The sequence below is a fragment of the Pholcus phalangioides genome, unplaced genomic scaffold (assembly GCF_987345545.1).
Source record: "Pholcus phalangioides strain wild (caught in Gottingen) unplaced genomic scaffold, Ppha-v1.0 ptg000039l_1, whole genome shotgun sequence".
NCBI classification, from domain to species: domain Eukaryota; kingdom Metazoa; phylum Arthropoda; class Arachnida; order Araneae; family Pholcidae; genus Pholcus; species Pholcus phalangioides.
The window spans coordinates 20,307,042-20,331,024 of NW_028301625.1; the positions used below are offsets into that span (position 1 = coordinate 20,307,042).

The window sequence follows — 23,983 nt, forward strand, 5'->3', positions numbered from 1 at the left end:
TAAAAAAAAAATCGTCTGTGTAAACTTATCAAGTATTTCATTCTTCTATTTTACTTCGATCAAATTTACCTATGATCAAAGGCAGATTTGATAATTTAATTCTAATTGAATGAAAAGTTATTTAATTGTTGTATAGTAATGCCTAGTGGGTTCCTAATAAAAAAAATTTGAATTATTTAGATATCAATAATTGTTACCAAAAAATGAAATTTATGATAAATTTGCAGATCGGTGAAGGGTGGGAAATTAAATGGTTGCTTCAAATCGCACTAAACAGGAACTTTTTTCACGAAAAAAAAACCATTCATCATGATGGGGTGACCATATTTCATTGATAAAAATACGGGACATTGGGATCTTAAAGATGGAAAAATAGGGGCACCGCCAATTGTCACCAAAAACGTTGCTAGTTACTGGAAATCAATGTGCATTTGAATGTAGTACACGGAATAAAACGTTGAGCATGATGACAAATATGCGAGATGAACATTTTTTCACGGTTTTAGTGAAGATCTAAAATATAAATAAACTTAGTTAAAAAAACGAGGCAATTGTATAAGAATGTCGGAACGGTCAAAATACAGGAATGTCACGTAAAATACGCAGCATTATTATATATATATGTGTGTGTGTGTGTGTGTGTCTTGTTTTACAGATCATATGGTCACAAATACAAATACAACGCCACAACAGCCAAATTGCCCAACGAGGTGGCTGACTTAAGAACATCATGGATCCCCGAGCCATTTTTTGGAGGCCCTACCTACTACTGTTACACCACACATGCACCCCCCCCCCACCCCACCCCCCGCGGAACCCCCAACGAATCGGTACATGCGGGAATGTGCGTGTACGTGTAGTGAAACCTGACGTGAAGTTTTTTTTTGTTTCTCTGTAATGCTTGTTATGTGTAGTGCTGCCATCTGCCACCAGTTAAACACACACTCATGCACCAGTCACACTACTCATGTTGTGGTCAGTCTAGTTGTTTCAGACATTTTACTGCTCCTTGGGTTCAGAAAGGTTGAAAACGCTGTTCTATTATATTTCAATCCAACCGCAAGCATTTGTGATCAGCTGGTCGTCTGAGTTTGAACAACCACAGTATCCTAAAGTTTTAATTTATAAGTATAAGCGTATAAGGCAAATGAATGGAATGAGAAAGTATTTCTGTAGCAATTTTTTTTTTTTGAGCATTAAAAAAAGGCGAACTCTGAAAGTTAACTTAATCGTGGGGGTAAAAAGAAAATAGGATGAGAAAACTATACCACGAATAGAAAGTCATCATATATGTAGTTATAAAGAGGTCGTGAATTAATGTCACTGACCAGCAGGCAAATCCCATCCTCAGAGTAAGAGTTACACTAATTATCATGAGCACATCTGTATTCTCGCCTCCTCTCTAATTCCGACTGATTCAAATCAGAATACGCTTTTATCAATTCGCTTTTATTTTTGTCGGAAAAATTTCCTCAAGGGGGTTGATCAGTAATTAATCTACCTGTGACCGCAATAGTGTAACTTACTACCTTCCCAACCCTTTTTTTGAGGTCAAGGACCTATAACTATCAAGTAATTTTCCATACGGATGTCGCAAACACAACGGCTCGGCGACACCAAAGTCCCTTATTCTGAGCATCCTACTATCTCTCAGCCTACACTAAAAATTACAAGATGGACAAAAAATAAGCGATTTTCAAGGAAAAGCCAAGGTGCTAAACTAATGAAATATTCAATTTCTTGCAACATTCGTTATCATAAAAATATATAAGTAGCGATGGAAGTCCTTTCGATGAAGGTTAACATGATGTATCCAATAAATCTATTATTCATTAAATTATAATAGATAGCCCCAATATGCAATGTCATACTATAACCTTAAGACTTTTTGTACCGAGTAATTAATTTTCGTAAATAAATGGAAAATATTTAACGAAAAATCAAAATAAAACCGAGTTTATGTCGTCCACCTCATGCCAGAAGCATGAATGTGAACATTTTCACTTTTTGGGTTTATCAGCTGGTTGGGTCCTTATTTTGCAATCCTTAGCGAAATAAGGGATTATCCAATAACCAGCTGATTGGATCCGTATTTCGCGTTTCTAAGTTATGTCAGAAACGTGAATGTTTTATCCCTATTCAAACGCATGTTACAAAGCATTTTAGGGAAATGACACTCATGGATAGAGTAAAGTATAGGTAGAGTAGGTTTACATGGGTAGAGTAACATTCAAGCGCGTCATTCATACAAATTTGCACATTCATACTTCCAGGGCCGCAACTAGATGCTTGGTCACCCGGGGCAAGCCCCCCTTTTTGACGCCTCCTTGTAATGTTGAAGGAGAGGTTTCAGAATGAAATTTGCGCGCCCTCGGGTCCAGCGCCCGGGGCACGAGACCCGCCTGCTTCCCCCCAGTTGTGGCCCTGCATACTTCTGGCATGAGGGGGACAATATGAAATGCCAAAACCTAATAAAACATTATGTAAAAATAGCCTTCCCGTGCACCGACTTTAAAATATTAAACTTTTTTTCACACTGAAAATCAATTTGATAGTGAAAAGAACATAAATCATATAATTTTTTACTTCCGTTTTTCTTCTATTTTTCGACACTCCTTTTTTTTAAGTCTATCGAAGCAGTGAAATGCGGAATGAGAAAAATGTTACGCCGATATCTGTCCTCAAGACTATTGCATCGTCTTAGAACAGGCCCGGTGCAGGCTGAAATATAGAAGCCAGTAGTGCTGACTCGGAAGATTTATACTTTTCTTCAGTTTTTTACTACAGTTGATGAAGCCAACGTATGCAAGTAGCTAAGGGTGGTATGTTTTTTGATAAGTATAAATTGACTACGTTCCACTGGCCCTAGTACCAGAAAAACGTAAAGGAAGTGGAAACCCTTTTAATTCCTACTTTTTCTTAAGAAAAAGCATACTTGTATCGTAAATAAAACATTAAAACTAAGTACGGATGGGCTTGCCCCCGAAATATCAATGTCAAACTAATTCGCACTTCCAGGAATAGTTCAAATTCAAAGAGCACAACAGGTAGCAACGTGATCTCAAACCTAATCTGAAATCTGAAAATTTCTGAAATCTGCTCGTAACCTACTATGAGCCGCCAAGCACATTTTTTTATTGAAATATATAATAAATACAAAAGAAAAATTCCACCTAAAACTGTTCCCAGAAGATAACAACATTCTAAAAAATATATGAGTTCCATTTACCCTAGTGTACCTTATGTTAAAAATAAATAAATAAATATAGCATATATATCTAATTATTTCAAAAGCTGTTGTCAAAAACCATCGGCATCAGTCGGTCCGCAAATTATTTCGCTCAATTCATGTAGCGCTACCTAATTTTTAATTCCTTCTCTCTGTAATTTTTTACTTGCATTTTATTCGTCTAAGAATTATTTATCTCATTTTGTCGATCCGTGAAATTTTTCAACTATTTTCTGTGGTCCACAGGTCTAAAAAGGTTGAAGAACAATGATCTCTAAAACAATATTTAAGAACAAACTTCCTTTAGGCCTGCTGGATGGGCTTGTTAGTTTCTTGGGGTCACAGAGTGTGAGTATATGTTTGTATTTGTGTTTTTCAATTTTCATTTATTTGTATAGTCCAGTGTTTCTCAACCTTTCTGAATCTGCGGACCAGTAAAATGTTTGAAACAATTCGACGGACCACGAACTTACAACATGACGGTATCCTGTATTTTACGGGACTGCCATAAAGGCCAGATTTTTCGCTGTTCCTACTACTGTATTTTATACACTTACCCCGTTTTTTTCAATGAAGCTTATTTAAAGTTGTAATGCTTACTAAATTCGTGAATGATGGTAATTTTTATAGCTTATAAATCATATGATAGTTACGGCTACATTTTTAAATTATCAGTGATTTTCAGTACTCCTTCATTTCCTACATTTGTAATTTTTCAGAAATTTCTTAGCAAATACTGTTGATAACCCAAACCTGGCTAGAAATTAGGGTATCCCGTATTTCCCACATTTTTCTCGAAGTGATATGGTGGCACCAAGTATAAAGCTGTAATTTTTATTTGAACCCAAAAGGGGATATTACTAATATCAATTACACCAATTGTACAATTTTACAATTGAATTAGAAGTAAATTATCAAGTCTGCCTGCGGACCATAGGTTGAAAAACGCTGGTATAGTCTATGTCATGTATGTGTGTATGTATATAACGGTTTTTCAAAAAAAAAAATTATTACATAAAAATGCGGTTTGAATAGTGGTTTAAAGTGTTCTCCGTATGAATTACGACTACGATGTAATTTTTGTTATCGCTTCATCTCTGATCCAACAGAGTAACGCAATCGGGTAACTGAGGTATCGGATTATAAAGTACAAATGGGCTTGTTGTAGCTGCTCTTTGGAAGTTAGTTTGAACCTTGAAACCATTTGAATGGTTCAAAACCACGCCCGAATATATATCTTCATGAAAAAGGAATCATTAATAAACGCGAAGTCAACGTCTTGCTCGCAGGAGTAATCTGTCAATTTTCGGCGCGATTTTCGCACGCTTATGTTGATGTTGTAACTTGTTCGAGGCTCCCGTTGCTTTCGGCAAGGGAACCGATCGACGCGTGGCCCGATTGGCCCCGTGACGTCACCTAGGGGGTTAGTGGGTAATGCCAAGGGCGTAGTCCGAGCCTTAACTTTCAAAACAGGTCCACTATATGCAGTGGAACCTCTATATAACGGTACACTCTGCGAACCAAGAAAAAATATTGCTGTAGAGAGGTTGCCGCGTTATATTGCCGCATTATCATCAGGGGCAACCAAATTTATGTTGTTTTTGGCATCTCTTTTGAACTGGCATTATTAACGCCACCATAAAATGCATTAAAAGTAATTGCAGCAAAACATTCCAATCGGTTAGTTGATCAATAAAATTCAGTAAGTTGTTTCACCCTGTGTAAAGTAGTTTACTGCACAACACTTTTGTTTACTAAGTTACACAAAAAGTATCTGCACGGCAATTTCATTAACACTTTCGAAGAGTAGATAGTGCAAAATATACGGTAGAACAAAAGAAAACCCCCTGGAGAAAGAATAAAAACTGGTGAGGAATTTATTGTAGAGGAATTTATCGATGTAATCGAGTACCGTTGCAGTGAGATTTCACTGTATATAATAGTCAAACTCGCTTGTAACGACAATTCAGCTATAACGTCAATAATTGACAGACGGGGCTGGTTTCCATAGAGAATTGCTCATTTATGGACCTTGATTATCAAGTCGATAAAAACGCGATGACTTCAAATATAACGGCACTTTTTCATCGCCTCTGCTGCTGTTTCTAACACTTTCACTGCCTATTAAATTTGGTAAAAACATGCTGACAAATCATCTTCCAATTTTTATAAATACTAACATATTGTACCATGATTCATATCCTGATAAATGTATTACTTTACGGGAATTTGACAGGGTCTTAAAAAAAAAGAAAAGTGAACTTTTACAGATCCATTCTCAAAACTTTATCTAAAATTCGACTAAAATAACATGCCATTGAATGGAATGCGTATGATGACAAGTTAGTTAACTGGACATCGGCAGAGAAGATGCTTTCCCAAGAAATTCCTAGAATTAGAGCTTATTTCATTAAGGTAATGTTTGTGTTTGTTATTCTATTGATATTTAAAGATTGCATGTTTGACGCACAGACTTGCTCGTTGACGTGTCCCGTATTTTCCCCGTAATTTTACTTTTTCCGACTATAAACATTTGATATTTTCTCCCGTTTTCTGCAAGTTTTAATTCATAATCTTTAATAAAATCGGAGATGAAGATAATTTACAGGATTTATAAATTAAGTTTTAATGAATATGGATACGAATATCCATATTATACATTTAGTACTTCCCCCCTCCCTCCCCCGTGAAATAAATTTTATTCACTGCAGACTTGTAGCGCCCCTTCATTGGATATTTATAAGCAAAAACTGTCAGTCTCGCTGACATTGTTCAAGTCTTGAGTTAGAAATATAGTGAATATGGACTGTGTGGAGGCTTTCATCAGAAGGCAGCAATTAAAGTTGAACTTTCAGCGATTTTTTTAATGGCTTACAGGAGAAAATGCCTGGGAAAAGTGTGATTTATTACATAAAATTTAGCAATAAAATTCTCTAAAAAAATTGTATGTGAAGATGAATATAGCTTGCGTCATCTTGGCTGAAAAAATTTGAATTTGAACGAAGTGAATAATTTCTTAACAAAAAAAAATGTTTTTATTTGAAAAAAAAAATTTTGCTGACATTTCTGTTTTAATGTATTTTTTGAGTGTCAAAAATGTAAAAATATCTTGAAAACTCCGAAAAAAAAAATTAATGCTCGGGGTTCTGAAATAAATAAGTCCATATTTTCTTCCAAAACGACGTTTTAAACGTAGTGTTGTTTACCTTAATTTTATTTATTTTTTTTTTGGACGAAATCGTGAGAATTTCTTGTTTTGTGAATTTTGAGTTGAAATTCAATTATCGATTTGGACAAAAAGAAAAAAACCAGGAAGGAGAAGCATCGGAAATATCCGGAGTAAAAGAAAATAATTAGCTATTCACATCACTACTTCCATTGATAAGAATAAGGCTGTTGTTGTAGCACTTTCTTGTTTCACTTTCAAGCTTTCACTCCCATTGCATAAATTGCAATGCGGCTATCGATGCGTAACGTTTAAACAACGCATTCTTCAACATCTTCTTTTTCGTGAAGTATTTCTTCGGCCAAGTTCATTTTCTTCCTCGTTGAGAGGCCACTAGGCCATCCAATCATTTCCTTGTTAATACAAAAAAGTTTTCATTTCTTCGCATCTTCCTATTTTCTGAATCTTCTGTGATGTTACAATACGAAGTTTTAACAATATCAGATGCCACCATTTTTTTGTCTCTCTATTGCAGTTTTCCAACGTAAAACTGCTAGCAGAACCCTTGATAGTTATAAGGCTGTTCCGAAGAACCCTTGGTAGTTATAATGCTGTTCCGAAGAACCCTTGGTAGTTATAAGGCTGTTCCGAAGAACCCTTGGTAGTTATAATGCTGTTCCGAAGAACCCTTGGTAGTTATAATGCTGTTCCGAAGAACCCTTGATAGTTTTTAAGCCGTTCCGCGGAACCCTTGATTATAATAAGGCTGTTCTACGGAACTCAAAGAAATTTTTGAATATTTATCCAAAAACAGCGTGTCCCTACCGCCGTCTCATAGTTCCAGGGCGAAATGAAAGAGGTCTTAGGCACCACGCTTAATTTACATATTCATTGTCTTCGTACCAGCTGTTATCGTGGAAGCCTTTATGCAAATGAGGAGCCCGGGCGGAACTCGTGTGTCAAGTTGGCGTTGCGTGTCCCGTAAAGTGCACGTAAATTTTGTAAGTCAAGAATCCTCACTTCTCTTGGATGAAAAATTTCCAAAAAAAAACATCGGTTTTACAACTCCTAATTTCCCGATGAAACGGAAAATGACATTCATGAATATCTGGTTCAGAAATTCGATGTGAGAAAATGTAATATGTTTAACACTAGCAACTGTTTCCAAGTTGTTCAGTCATCCATGTGTGGTCTGATTTTTTTTAAACGACAGTTATGTCGTTAAAGTTCAGAATAAAGAACAGCTTTGCAAATATTAGTGACAAGAAAGTTTTCCGCTTTGAAAGCTCTCCGGGTTCCGGGATTTTTAAGGGTTCCATGGCGTTTGATCATGCGGAACTCTAAAAAAAAGCTGTCACGGAACCCCAGTTGGAACCAATGCTCTATGGTCCTGTATATACTTAAACATACATAGCAAATGCATGATTGAAAAACCCCATTACACCAATTTTTTTGGTATTTCAGAAAAAAAAAGTATCCAAAAAGTGTCATTTCAGTAAAAAATACGGCTTTATATAAATACAATCATACATACAATCAATACATTTTTTGAGAGCTGCTGATATTTCGCGTGTTTAGAGATTTATGAAGTCACACCAAATTATGGGGATAGGAAATAAAATTAACTGTAACAACTATTCACCTTTACGTAATAAGATTTTATCAGTTTATAGATAACAAACTACATTTTACCCTCAGTTGTCTATTGTAACTAACTAAAAATCCACTATAAAAAAAATTAATTAAATTGCTGTGCTGATGTACTGTTTCAATTAAAAATATGCTAACATAATAAATTGAAATCCATTTTTGTAAAAAAAAAATTCAATGCGTTTTTATGAGGGTTAGTTACACGCATTATTATGTAAGTATAATCCATAACGGCATTTTTTCAAGCTATAAATTGTAATAGTAATTATGTATATATATATATTTTTTTTTAATTGAAAAAAATTTGCTCTTGTTTGTGTTGTATAGGTATGTGCGAGTTTTGTTAATTTTATATTTTTCGTGATACATTAAGAATTTTGTCTTTTTTGTGTTTTTTGTGTGTATATATGCTTTTTCTTCGTTAATTTTTATCATTATGTGCTTTATTTGACATTCATAATTTTGTCTCGTTTATGTTGTATGTGTTTCTTTTTTTTATAGTTTTTATAGCTTTTTAATGTTTCTGTGTTCATTCTGTATTTTTTGTTTTATTCCTTAATTATATATCATGTAAGTTTTCAATCATCTGTGCAGGCATCATGCCTCTGGATGATACACGTTTTTCATAAACTAATTTTAAATCTTTCTGAATGTGTGAAAATGAATACATTTTTGATTTGATTTGAACAAACTGTGTTCATATCTTTTTTTTAAGAGTAATACAGGGTGATTACAATTAAAGTTCCCGTACTCTGAATAGATTTTCCCAAAAACTGCTAATCCGAATACGGCCAAACACCAGGGAAAAAATGGTGCTTTTTGTTGCATTTTACATTTTCCCATAGTCCATACAGAGTATATACCAAGGAATAGGAAATGGAATAGGTCTTTACCATAACGGGCGCTACATAGGTGTTTATTTATCTGGATATTTTTGCCTCGTTACTTTTTTGATATGAGCATACTGCCAATCAAATTTTGTTTCTGAACGGAAAGTGTAGTATTCAAGTGACTAGTCTATGGAGATGGCTTTATATCTCTTATACAGGTCTTTTAAAAGCTATTGACACTTCAAAGAGATCCACCAGCTACCAGAAGACGAAGACTGAGGGAGTGATAATGAGTAAAAGTGTCACGGGGAAAACATTGAAAAATGAACAGTAATTCATCAAAAAATTGACATTGACCGCAGATTTTTTGCTAAGAATTTGCATAGTTTAGTACTAATACTTTACGCAACTCCAGTCATATCGACATACTTCAAACTGGCCATTTACTACCGATCGAGTTGGATCTGAAATGAAGGCACCACCTATAAGTAGTCTCTTCAGGTTCGTTAAGGAAAGAACTTGTTATATATGCAATTTCCGCAGGATCGAACCCGTGAACCTGACGGCTACCTATATGGTGGTAGGCGAGCATCTTACTCGCCACTCCACTCGGGCTCCTGATAATGCACATATCAGTAATGGTGCGATGCTCCCTGATTGGAAATCGGGGAGCATCTTGATTGGATCTTGGCGAAACTGATACTTATGGTGCAGTTTCTCATCAAACATAAGGTGAGACTGTGATACCCCACAAACCCTATTCATCAGAATTGTCACCTGTACAGTTTTTGACGCGAATACATTTTTTAAATCATCTGACGATACACGATGCATCCTCAAAAAGTTGTGTAACGAGATGCTTTAAATGCCCGTATCTCAAGAACTTTTAAGAGAACAGGGATTTTCAAACTTTTTCCACCAGAGGTGCCCCTTTTCCCTATTCAATGCCTATCCGTGAGCTCTGCCGGCTCCCTACATCTTTTTAACAAAAAATATTTTCGAAAAACCTTTGTCAGCGTGACCGCTCTGTGGTGCACCTGAAAAACGTTGGAGGCACACCAGCGTGCCACGAAGCGCAGTTTGAGAACCCCATGTTCTAGAATATATCTAAGTTTTATGCCTGCGGATAGATGTCGTTAAAATAAATTCCATGGTACCTTACTGGTTTCAATACTTTTTCCGGTGTGGGCAGCAGGCTCGCTTGCCGCATTCGTAACGAAATTGTTTTCAGCAATATCTCGAGAGGTTCGCAACGCAAACGAATGCCGTTGATAATGTCTGATTTTTAACAAATCTGATGATACCCATTTGATTAAGTCAGCACCTACCACGCGATTCACGGTACAAAGAACGTATTCACGTCAAAACCGTGTCTATGACACACCAGCCTACCCCATTTTTATTTTTTATAAATTTAAACTAGAAATGTAACTATTCAAGATTTGGCTTTCTTCTTGACGTATCGAAAATTATAATCAGACGTCTGAATAATGTACCTGAATATTAGTTCTTCGGAGCATCCGATGAGATAGTTATTCATGCTTTAAAAAAATGTATTAAATAGAAGAGGGCTGCAAGTCTATTATTAGTGTTGACTATTAAGCAGCAAATAGTTAGATTTTTTGTAAATATATATTTTTTAACCGCTCCACTCCAAAAACTTTTTATCTGACGATGTATTCAAATTGAATTGAATGTTTTCATTATTATATCACTCATTCATCGATCATAGAATGTTTGAATAGGTTTTAAACAACTATAATTATAGACAAGTTGGAGTCAAGTAAAAAGTAACACGTAAAAAGACAGAACCACAAGTAATCATATTTAAGATTGGAGATTATTAACGTTGTGATGAAAATTGTTCGTTTAGACAACATTTTTAAAGTTGTATTTTAAAGCACTTGATTTGAATGGAGAAAAAAAAGGCAGGTCAAAAAGTTGAAATGTAAATGAGGTGAAAAGCGTAAGTGAACATTTAAATGAGTCCTTGATGCCGATTATACACCATCTGATACTTAACGCCATTAATGAACGTCCGTGTGACCTTCACATAACAAAGATATCGTTACAACATCTTGTTAGGTTAATCATTGCGTAAATGTAAGACTAATTATAACAAAAAGTTATTGAAAAATGTCTTTTGTATTGAAAACTTTACTTCAAAGAAGATTACGAATACCTGATTAATAATTTTTGAATAGATTTCGACAGGTGCACCTGAAAAATGTTTATTCTTCGTTCGTTTTTCCTTTAGTAAAAATTGCATAAAATATCATACCAGACGAGAGACAATGTGAGGAGAAAGTGGGGAAGGGCAGAAGAGGACTCTTGCCCGGGCGGCAATCTTCAAAGGGTGGTAAATTTTAAGGGGAACCACCGTAATAACATTATCGACATTGGAGGGCGCCGCTAAATCCAATTTCTTCCCATCTGACAAAAATCCTATTTCTTCCCCTACGAAATAATACAGAGTGTTTCACGAAGATTGCCTCAAAGTAATAAAAATTACATATTTTATTCTGAATTTTTTTTTTTTAAATGTAATTAATGTATGGAAAATATCTGCAAAACAGATATTGAGGGGAACTATATGAAGATTAAAATTTTATTGCAGCTACAGATCAGAAAATGTCAATTAGCGAAATTTATGTCTCTTTCTATTATTCAGAAGCAATAAACCCCATAACAGCTCAATAAATATTCGTCGAGATATTAGTAGTTGAAATTTTTTACTTCAGACTGATTTGCTGAAATGATCAAGTCTTAAAATTAATAGGGAGATAGTTGAAAAAAATGGCAGTAATCAAGAATTTGTATCATTCAAATCTCGAAAAACTTTCATTTGATGTTCGGAATAAATTTTTTTTCTTAAAATAGAGAAAGACGCAATTTTTTTACTAATTAATTTTTTTTATTATGTGTCGTATTTAAGATATATATAGTTTTTATATTTCCTCCACTTGTCATTTTACGGGTGCGATACTATCTCTTCACGGATATATTTTTTTATTTACAGTATTAATTTGAAATTAATAATGGAAATTTTTTCCATTCCTCATTGGGCACTATTTGATATTTCATAAATCTGAAGTAAATTTGTAAGCTGGGACAATTTCGGCTGGGAATTGAAGTTATTCATTTTTTTTCAAAACAATAATCATTCTACGAATTTTCACACGACAGAAATAGCTAATAAAATCACTTTTTGATCTACGTACGTATACACAAAATAATTTGAAAACTAATAATATCCTGATGATGTAATGAAAAATGCCTTTCATTGCACATGATGTAATAACTTCGGAAGATGTTGTTTGTCATCAGCAGAGAAAAGGAAAAGGAAACTCTGAAGATGAGATTAAGAGACCGGTAAAGTTGACTTACTTTACACGCTTTACTTTCGATTTCAAACAACAAAAGACCACATGAGAAGAACAACAACAAAAACATTCTCAAGAAAGCTCGTGTGGAGTAATTCTTTCTTCCATTGTGCTACCGTAGCGTTAAGTTGAGAGAGAAGAAACTAACAATAGACTTCAATAAGAGGTGTGAAGAAAATACAAAGAACCTTCTCCTTTCTTCTAAGGCGTGTGAATTGCAGGATAAAAAACGCTAAGATTTAAATTGAAGCTGAATGAAGAGACACCATAATCCTTCTTTGCTTTATTATAACAGACTCGGCGAAATGAAACTAATCCATAAACAGGTTTTTACACACAACACCCATCTACTTTTTAATTTTACTTTCCGAACAGTGTAGTCAGGGCAACACTTTTGGCTATTAACCCTAGAATGGTACCTATACGTCGAGTATAGTAGTTTTGAATAGGTATAAGAGACGTATAAGAATAGGTATCACAAGCATAGATTTTTTCAGTACCATTCTAGTGTTAATTTTAACCTCCTAAACTAATTTATAAATTTTTCTTCCGCAAGCAGGTCTTCCAGATTTTAAATTACCGGAAATAATGCTTGAAACTTCCTTCACGGCTATTTGTGGAAAATATATTCAACAAAAAAAAAAGGATCATGTATTGTATGAGCAATGCGCGATCGATTCTGACCATCTTATGGATAGGGTCATGACAGAGGGAATAGCAACTTTAACCCTCTTTGATCATGTGCATATTTGAATATACCTGTGTATAACGATACTGACTATAGCGATAAACCTGCCTATAACGATATTTTCTCTGGTCCCGGCGGAATTCCTATTCAATAGAAAATAGCGCAAATGCTCAAACTCTCTACAACGATAACCTGTCTGTAACAATATTTTTACTTACGTTGCTACAGTATCGTTCTAGACAGGCTTTGCTGTAAATGGCAAATACATGGTCAAAAAACCCATTATTAAAAATTCCTTTTCTTAATTTTTTTTTTTTTTTTTACAGAAAGTATATATTTTAGTGTCATTTCAATACAAAATACAACACTCGAAAAAGAGTTGATTCCTTGTTAGCGTCATTTTTTTTTTTTTTTTGAGAACTGCTGAAATTTTACGTGATCAGAGATTTATAAAATCGTACAAATTTGAGGGGATTGAAAATGAAATTCAAGGTAAAAACTATTCAACTTCGCCAAGGAAGATTTCATCTGTTTATAAATAACATTAAAATCAAAGCAAACTGTATATTTTACCCTTACTTAACCATTTTAGCTAATTAAAAATCCACTTTCACTAAATTCCTGTGTTGATGTATTGTTTGAATTAAAAATTTGCTAACAGCACCCTTTTACATCCGTATTTTCTGAAGAAATTTCCAATAAATTTTTGTTGGAATGAATCATAGAGGGCTAAAATAACGTTATAAAAAAATCTAGGAAAGTTTATATTGCTGGTCTAACGCCATGAAAATGTACTTTCGTTCTGCCGCCGAAGAGGTGTTATCCATCGTTAAGTATTAGTTATTAACAATCTTCAGATTCGGGACTTTTATTGTGTTTTTGTCCGTTTGTAGCTCAGTGTAAGTAAAAAAATGGTTCACAGATGCAGATGTTTGCAAATTGTGTTTCACTCAGAAGAATGTCACGCCGGCAATTAAGACAGAAATAGGACACCGCGCCCCCACAGTCGTGTTTAAACTGTTAGTAGAGCTAAAACTCGATTGTCGGGGCAATGGACTGAATAGGTCAGCCATATCATATCCAGCCTGTTGGGTTTTGAATTCCAAGAAATTTAGGCTGTCGATTTAAATGAGTACTTCGTGATGCCACACACATAATCTCTGATTAATTATAAAATGATTGATTACTGATATACCTTTGGCTTACGCTACGTATGTAGACGTTTAAAAAAAACGTATAAAACTGGGCAAGATATTTTTTTTCGCAACATTTTTTCCATGCCTGGCTATTGAAACTTAGACTGTCATACATTTAAAAAGGTGGGAAAAGTTTATATCCTGCATATTATTTAATACGTAAATTTAACCAGTTCAATCCCTCCGTCACCTGTGGGAGACACTAGACCAAGGGTCCTTCAGTGCCGTCTTAACGCATGGGCCCACCCGGGCACCTCACAAAACTGAGAATTAGTTGAAATTTTGGAGAATTCGCCTGGTAGGGCCTCAGAAAATTCACTTGGCCCGGGGGCCCATGATGCTCTTAAAACGGCCCTGGGGTTTTGGACTTTTTTCTGCCGCGACCCATAACAGGATCAGCTTCGCGGACTCATAAGACTGATTGTTTTTCAAAATTAGTGAAACCAGTGATACAAATACAAATACAACGCCACAACAGGCAAATTGCCCAGCGAGGTGGCTGACTTAAGAACATCATGGATCTCCGAGTCATTTTTTGGAGGCCCTACCTACTACTGCTACACCACACATGCACCCCGCCCACACCCCCCCCCCCCCGCGGAACCCCCAACGAATCGGTACATGCGGGGATGTGCGTGTACGTGTAGTGAAACCTGACGTGAAGTTTTTTGTTTCTCTGTAATGCTTGTTATGTGTAGTGCTGCCATCTGCCACCAGTTTTTCTAACTATGAGTGAAGTGTTATGATTGAATGATTTATCGTTGTAGGACTAGTGATCTGGAAATGTACCATGTGTGCCTTTTAAGTGAAATGGAGGTGTGTCGCAGGTCACTCAGAATTTGAAAATGTACTTGGGGTCAGTTATGAGATCTGGGAAATGTGCTTGGGGGTCGCTTAAGTGATCTGGATATGCATCGTTTGCAGCTTAAATGATCTGATAATATATCACAATGCACTTAAGTGATTTGATAATCTTTTGTGGGCCAGTTGAGCGCTTTGGTCATTGGTCGTGGGCCACATCATATCACTCCGATGGCTACATTTGGCTCGTGGACCATGGGTTCAGCATGTATGCGCTAGACAAAATGTAACAGTCACATAGACCTCAAAATAAGTTCTAGATGTTGCAAACTTTTCTTATAGTAAATCATTCGTACTCATCTGTCTCGACAGAAACTAATTTTAGGCAGTACCGTAAACGCGGGCGGCTTTAGCCCTGAGATCCTTCTCTTTGGCCCAAAAAAACATAAAATAAATATTAAAACGTACTCTAATTACTGTAGAAAAACTCGTTTTTGTGGTTTTTGCGACGTAAGCGGTACTAAGCAAGGCAACTGAGTGAATCGGTAGTTCACGAATGGCCAACTAGGCAGCGACAGTTGTTGTTTTGTAGGCTGTGATTGCACCTCTCTAACTACGGGGGGTTATAATTCAGCTTTGCGAAATTAGGTAGGTGCCTAATTAGAAACACAATTTAATGCTTTTAACTGTAGGATGATTAAAATTGCGTTTAATCTTTCATTTTTTCTGAAAACATTAATGGAAAATTTAAGCTCTGGTATAACTTCAAAAATACTCCCTACTTTGGCCGAACATTTTGATGGGCCAAAGTAGATTGCATTTTTCCAACCTTTCATAATTTGTTCATGAGTGCTAGATGCTTTATGAGAATCTTTTCCTCAGCCAACTCGTTGGGCATTTTGCATGTTGTGGCCCTGTATTTGTATAAAAAACATAATTATTCATTGAATAATTATATTTATTTTTTAAATGCCTATCCTATTTCAAGTTTTTGTTTTCCAGACTGGAAAGATGACATAGTAATACAAGCATTAGCCTGGAAGTCGAAGTTATTTTGACCACCTTCAAAACTGTTTACATGCAATTAGGTCTATTGAAATAAACCAAAGACAAGCTGCAGATAACTTTAAAATACCTCGAAGCACTATTAAAAACAAACTTGAAAATGTATTTTCTAGCAAACCGGGTCAGGTCATCCAAAGGTTTTTAGTGCCGATGAGGAACTAGCATTTGTTAGTCACGTTGACAAAAGGTGTACGATTATGGGTTCCTAATAATTAAGCCTGTGTTAGAAGTCTTTTTTTAGTCAATTTGTAAGACAAGATTGTTGAGTAAAAATTTCAAAAAACATGTAAGTATTCCTATTTTTATGATCAATACAAGTTCAAATGTTTCTTTTCTCTCTTAAATTATTGAAGTTTTATTACGTGCCTAGATTCAAGAAATACCGTAGCTTTTTCATTTAATGCTTTGACCATTTATTTGGCCATGTTGCTCTCAAGCAACATGATATTTTTATACAGGGTGGGCAAAAAGTCCGTAGAAACTTTAAAAATTCATAAAAATCGGAAAATAACCGAAATGAGAAACGGTTTGCAGGGTTGGCATCGCTAGGTCACAGAATTTTTTTCTGTTTGTCTTCAGAGAGATTTCGATGGAAATATACAAATGAGACGGTTATAAGAACTTGCGCTGCTAATCCACAATCAGTTCACCGTTGTAAACCGTGTATGTGGACTTGCTGCACTCTGCCGTTGCTGGATTTGTGACTCGCTTGCAATGTGTTATCCCCTGTTGTGGTGGTGGTGGTCATGTGGAACACATACTGCTATAATAAACGATTTGGAGGCATTCTGTTTGTTATTTGCGTATCTTTTCTTTGCCTTGTGTATGTCAGCACCACCTTCGGCTGTTTTTTAGGGGTTTTTTCCTGTCTTAAAAAAATTTCCGTGATCTCGCGACGCTAACCCTTCAAACCGTTTTTTATTTCGGTTATTTTCCGGATTTTTATGAATTTTTAAAGTTTCTACGGACTTTTTGCCCACCCTGTATTTTTCAAGTAAACGTATTTTATATTTTTCTTCTAAGCAACTCGAAACTCTCTCCTGAACATTCGATTTTTACTTGTTGCTCATGAAGTTTCTATAATTGCCAGCAGAATGTGTCACAAAGATACACACGTCTCCTATTTCTTGACAAGAAAAGAAAATATTATTTTTGACCCTTGCATTTTGGAGGGAAATACCATGTGTGGACGACATATATTGCTGTGCATTCTTCAACAATGATAGAAAAGTAAGTTGGCGAACAATAAATAGAATTTTCAAAGTATTCAAATCTACGTAAATCAAGTAACTACAACATGTTTCCTGAAGTGCAACATTTCATATGTTCTTAAATATTGACAATAAACTCCTATGGATATTTCAACGCTTGCCAATTAAAAGGGTTAAGATAGGAGAAAATGAGCTCGAGTAAGAAAAAATCTGTTTTTTATTTACATATACATAATATAAGATAGCCTATCGATATAAAGAAGTTTACTAGAACGTGAAAGTACATACACTGAAGAGACAAAAAAACTGGTACACCTGCCTAATATCTTGTAGGGCCCCCGCGAGCCCGCAGAAGTGCCGCAACACGACGTGGCATGGACTCGACTAATGTCTGAAGTAGTGCTGGAGGTAATTGACACCATGAATTATGCAGGGCTGTCCATAAATCCGTAGGAGTAAGAGGGGGTGGAGATCTCTTCTGAACAGCACGTTGCAAGGCATCCCAGATATGTTCAATAATGTTCATGTCTGGGGATTTAGGTGGCCAGCGGAAGTGTCTAAAGTCAGAAGAGTGTTCCTGGAGCCACTTTGTAGCAATTCTGGACGTGTGGGGTGTCGCATTGTCCTGCTGAAATTGTCCAAGTCCGTCGGAATGCACAATGGACATGAATGGGTGCAGGTGATCAGACAGGATACTTACGTACCTGTCAGAGTCGTATCTAGATGTATCAGGGGTCCCATATAACGCCAACTGCACACGCTCCATACCATCACAGAGCCTCCACCAGCTTGAACAGTCCCCTGTTGACATGTAGGGTCCATGGATTCATGAGGTTGTCTCCATACCAGTACACGTCCATCAGCTCGAAAAAATTGGAACCGAGACTCGTCAGACCAGGCAACGTGTTTCCAGTCCTCAGCAGTCCAATGTCGGTGTTGTCGGGCCCAGGCGAGGCGAAAGCTTTGTGTCGTGCAGTTATCAAGGGTACACGAGTGGGCCTTCGGCTCCGAAAGCCCGTATCGATGATGTTTCGTTGAATGGTTCGCACGCTGACACTTGTTGATGGCCCAGCATTGAAATCAGCAGCAATTTGCGGAAGGGTTGCACGTCTGTCACGTTTAATGATTCTCGTCGTTAGTCGTCGTTGGTCCCGTTCTTGCATGATCTTTTTCCGGCCGCAGCGATGTCGTAGATTTAATTTTTTACCGGATTCCCGATATTCACGGTACACTCGTGAAATGGTCGTACGCGAAAATCCAAATTTCATCGCTACCTCTGAGATGCTATGTCCCATGTCTCGTGCGCCGACTATAACACCACGTTCAAACTCACTTAAATCTCGATAACCTGTCATTGTAGCAGCAGTAACCGATCTAACAACCATGCTAGACACTTGTTGTGTTATATAGGCGTTGCCGACCCCAGCGCCGTACTCTGATTGGTTCCATATCTCTTTATTTGCATACGCATGCCTGTACCAGTTTTTTTGGCTCTTCAGTTTATATAATAATAATATCAGGTTTATTGGAAAGTGAATTTTCAAATTTGTTAAAAAAATGGGCCAATGTAGCTAATATTTATGGTACCACAGTTAAAAATAATCATGAAAATTGTGATGTAAAATTCAAAGTTTCCCCCAGGACTAAAGGGAATAAATGATGCTGATTACGTTGAAAATGCCGAATCTTGAAACGATTAAAAATACCCTTACGTTAGTGCAATTATAAATTTCAAAAAATACTGAGTATAAAAAATCCACTATAAGTTTTCTTTAGTTTCAAAATGTTGGCTAAAAACAAACTCACCCGGGTATAAAATTTGCAAAATATTTAAGTCCACTGTTATCCGATCGTCGTCTCTGCTCAGACATGACAATTAACGCACAATCTGCCGTATAGCTGGGATTTAAAGGAGAAGGTCTCGTATTTGGAAAGGTGACCGGCTGACCTATGGTCAGCAGAGTGGCCGTCACCACCAAGTATCTGAAAAAAAAAAGTAAAACACAGCACTGTAATTTATGTATTAATATAGTAAAATATTCTTTCACTCTCACATGGAAAAACAATTTTGTAAGTTATTTTACTGTAGTTATTTTTACCATTTTATATTCATACAGTCGAATCCCGTTATAACGAACTCCAAGAGACCAGATAAATCACTTCGTTATAAAGGAATTCCGGGTTTTCGCATTGTTCCTTCGTAAACTTACCTGGAGGATTTGAAAAGTCCTCGTTAAAACAAGATTTTTTCGCTATAACGTTATATATTCGATGTATTTCAAATCTTTTTTTTCTCTCCCTGACAGTGGCAATAAAGCAAATCAAACGTTATTTCTTTTATGTAAATTACTGTCATTTGGATCCGTGAAACCAACTGAAATCAGTAATTTGTCCTCTATTAGAGCGTGACCAATAAATTCTTTGAAGCGTCACAAGACGCTTTAAGCTACGTATTAACTCGACTTTCAGATGTCACTGCGAATTTATCTCTTCAGTTTCTATGCGTTTTTGTTTAAAAATTCTTTTTTCCTAATTAAAGATTCAAAAAAGCGTATTTCTCGAGGTGATAAATTAAGAAATGTAAGATAAGTGAACAATATTCAAAAATAAATAATTTTGCAGCTGATCATTCCAATTGGTATTGAATTAAATGATTATTATATTCAGGTATATATATAATTTAAAATTATTTCACATTCAGATGCTTCGTTTCTTTTTTTCACAGCTCTCAGTGACCTCCTTAACCACCAGGCCCTTTCCATTTGATTCCCATCCGTGGTCTCCTTAGAATATTCCAGGACCATGAAGGGTCCGCATGGTCTCAGCTTGAGAACCACTGTGATAGGGTCATACAAGTAAATTTTTTTTTTTCTAAAACGGTATCGGGTAGTCTTTTTAAATTATAGATAGATAGATAGAACCGCTCACAACCCCGGACTGATGACAAAACCCGGACGGAAGTAAAGTGCTTTGCATCAGTCCGGGGTTGTGAGTTGTTCTATCTATCTATCTATAATTTAAAAAGACTACCCGATACCATTTTGGAAAAAAAAAATTACTTGTATGACCCTATCACAGTGGTTCTCAAGCTGAGACCATGCGGACCCTTCATGGTCCTGGAATATTCTAAGGAGACCACGGATGGGAATCAAATGGAAAGGGCCTGGTGGTTAAGGAGGTCACTGAGAGCTGTGAAAAAAAAAAGAAACGAAGCTTCTGAATGGGAAATATGATGGGAAAAAAGTGCCACTACTTCAGAATCCAACGAAATCGCCCATAAAATCATGTTCATTTTATCACAAGGACACATCTGAGGGGGCCTCATATCTATAGTGGGCCTACATGATGAGATCGATACCATGATTTTTTCGAGAGTAAATATTCGAATATGTGAGCTGTTACTTCCAGCCAAGAATGTGGCCCGAGACCATCACTTTGCCCGGGAAGGTCCATGATGTTGAGACGGCCCTGAATGAAACCTCTTTCAAGAGGAAAGCTCACTGAACCAAGTCCAGGGGTTCCAGAAATCGACCACGTTCATAAAAATTTAGTTCAGTATAAATTTACTCAAAAAAGAATTTAAAAGTGGAAAAACTGGTCAGCACTCAGAAAAGTGGTCTCACTCCTGGATGAGGGTGGGGCTACGAGAAGAAAATATGGTCCAAAAGGGGCCATCGACAAGAAAAGGTTAAAAACACTGCTCTAAAATACGTATTTAAGCGCAGAAAATATAATTAGATATCATATCGACTTCTCAGTTCAAAAAGGCAACAGCTCAAAATTCTATATTTTGAGATATCTGTATTTTAAAGATTCACTTAGTATGGAACTCAATGAGAATCAACTCAGATTTAATAACAGTAGGGAGCGTATAAGCGGTGTTGCTGTTTTGCAACATGTAGCGGAATTTTCCACCAGGGCCGTAACTAGAATTTTTGCCGCCCGGAGCAAACATTATTTTGCCATCCCCACAACTTTAAAATTCAATAATTTTGTAATGGTGTTCTTTGTTCCCACCTAAAACTTCCGCCTCCTAAATTTTGTCACCCGGGGCAGTTGCCCCCCGCCCTCTCTAGTTACGGCCCTGTTTTCCTCCGTTCTCATGCCGTGCATAACTCAGAAATGTAATTTTCTGAGTTGTTTTTTTTCTTTTTTTGAACTGGGCCGTTGATGTTATCCAAAGCATATTTTTCTAAATAGCTAAATGACGATATTTGGGGAGGAATTTAAAAATAACTTATGCATAATGTTGATTTAGCATGGAGCAATATCGAATCCTAAACCACAAACTTAAGTGGACCCGAATTTTTCAACTGCGTCGGGCCACAAAATATTGGGGCTCGTAAAACGATATTAAAATACATTGTCTATGCATTTTATCTAAAAGCTTGAAATTTTACAAATTTATAGATAAGTATGCCATTATTAACAAACCTTATTAATAAGCATAAAGATGTAGAGAACCGCAAAATTATTTTTTGCACCAGACTGCAAAAATTCCTAAGCCTAGATCTACTAAATCCGTTCAAAATGTTTGTTTCAAATAAAAATTTTACAGCAGTGCATAATGAAAATTAAAGATATTTTAGGTGTCTTACATAGGCATTTCTAAAACTGTTACTAGTGCAGTTTTGTTACAGGCATAATTTAAAATAGCCTAGTTTTTATTTCACGCATAGGCTTCCTGTAAACACGATGTAAGTTAATTAATATGCTAACACGAGATTCAGACAAAAAAAAGGGACTTGAGAGAGAGAAAAAAAAGAATTTTAGTCATACGGCAACCTCAGATAGACAAAACCAGACCGCTGACACTCTCTCAACTTGAAAAAAAGTAACAGAAAAAAAAACCAAAAATCGTATTACGACCTACTAGGCCAGAAATAGTCGACAGGTCTTGAAGTTTCCGCATTTGGCCTCGTTTTCACATAGAAATAGAAACGCTCCCACTCAACTTAAGAAAGAAAATGTCAGAGTCACCCTGTACAACATAAGACACATACAGTGTTGTGCCCAGAGGTCATTCATTGTTATTTCGCTTTCTTTTTTAGATTTATTTCAAGAGCGAAAGGCCATCATAATCTCTGTCTTGGGTATTTAGTTTAGGGTCCTTTTAGGAGGCGGACAACACTTGTTTTGTGGGGATTTATTATTTTTTCTTAGATTCTTCTAATGCCCGCAAAAAGTTAGTGAGAAGATATTATATATAGAGAGAGAATTTTTTTTTCTTATTCTAGGACAGCCTTAAAACTCGTGATAGAGATCCGTCACGTTTTTTTCATCCGGGTGTTTTTTTATATTGTGCGTGTCTCTTTCTATAGGGCCCTGGGAAAGTCTGTCACATTTATGAAATGAGAGCGTCCACAATGGATTCGGTGACGATTTTTAATAGTAAGAAAACTCTCTCTGTGCGTAACGTTTATTTATTTATTTATTTATTCGAATTTTTTTTTTTCTTATTAAATCACGTTTCGTTTTTGAAAGTATGTGGGTTTATTGCAGACACTTCCTCAGTTTTCGAACGGTTACGAAAAATTAATTCCTACGGAGTGTGTTTAGATATTACATATAAAAAAGCTCTTTTTTATGTATAAAGAAATGGATTGCAAAAACAAATCGAGACTTCGGAAACAATAAATGCAGTATTGCTCGTATGTAGAATCAAACGATATTACGTCGATTATTGTAATAGAGGTTATTGTTTATGGTATGTGTTTAGGTTGTTATAAATTTGAATAATTTCTTTGTATTAAAACATTGTGTGATTCGTCTGCATGCATCTACAAGTCTGTAGGCCCTTGCACACGTTACTGAACTCAATAATATATCACAGAATTTTTCTCAATAAGATATCCATGGGTGGTCATTGTTTTTTCTACTTCTACGAGGATAAATATTTGAAAATTTTTTTTTTGAGGAATTTAACTTAAAATTCACATTTATTTTTCAATTTTAATATGATTTGTTTTTCCTACGTTTACTTTAAGTGTAAATGATTTTATGAGCTATCGTTTAATATTTGTTTCATCTTTATTTGACGGGTAGTTCACATGATATAACGTCTCTCTCTCACAAGGTTATCTTTTTTCAATTCTCTTGCGCGGTAAGCATGTAAGACAAGTGCTCAACCCTTAAGAGAGTGCGGGCCACTTCATCGGTTTGTAGACATGTCGCGGGCCACTTAAGCTACCCGGAGCAGCACCGCTTGTTCCTCAAGCAATCTTTAAATGTTCCACAGATCACTTATGTGATGTGGAAATGTGTCGCGGGCCACATGAGTGACGCGGGTAACTTAAGTGATGTGGAAATAGGACTGCGGACCGCTTAAGTGAATATTGCACTTAGAAACATGGAATTTTTTCTTGGGGTCGGTAAAGACAGAGAAACAACTTTTCAATTGGAAGTTAATTCATTGCATAAAAAATTAACTCTCGTATCTCACTCCCGGTAAAATGAATGACGTATCTAAAATTAACACGTTATTTGGACACTTTTTCTAACTGAAAGTAAGTTTCTATCACCTACGTTTCAAAAGATAAAAGGCGCATAAGGATATGACTTTACACCCTGTATATATTACGGAAAATATGATAAATTGATAACTATGCAACAATCACCAATCGTCTCGGTAAGTTTGTTAAATTTCACAACATTTATCGGCGATATTATGCTCACAATTTCCAAATTACCAAAAAGTTGGTAAGGTTGATAAATAAGGAAAAATCACTCATTTGTTTTGCGTGCACTACACATATATTTTGCTG

At 36.0% G+C, this 23,983-nt stretch overlaps 1 protein-coding gene across 2 annotated transcripts in view; it reads right to left on the bottom strand.

Annotated features, from left to right (window-relative positions):
- LOC149065669 (salivary peroxidase/catechol oxidase-like) overlaps positions 1–23,983 on the bottom strand; it is a 151,837-nt gene that overhangs the window by 64,011 nt on the left and 63,843 nt on the right. For both annotated transcript variants that reach the window (XM_089253858.1, XM_089253859.1), the window contains exon 2: positions 19,026–19,202. In XM_089253858.1, the coding sequence (XP_089109984.1) occupies positions 19,026–19,202 (177 nt within the window). The remainder of the gene's footprint in view (positions 1–19,025; positions 19,203–23,983) is intronic.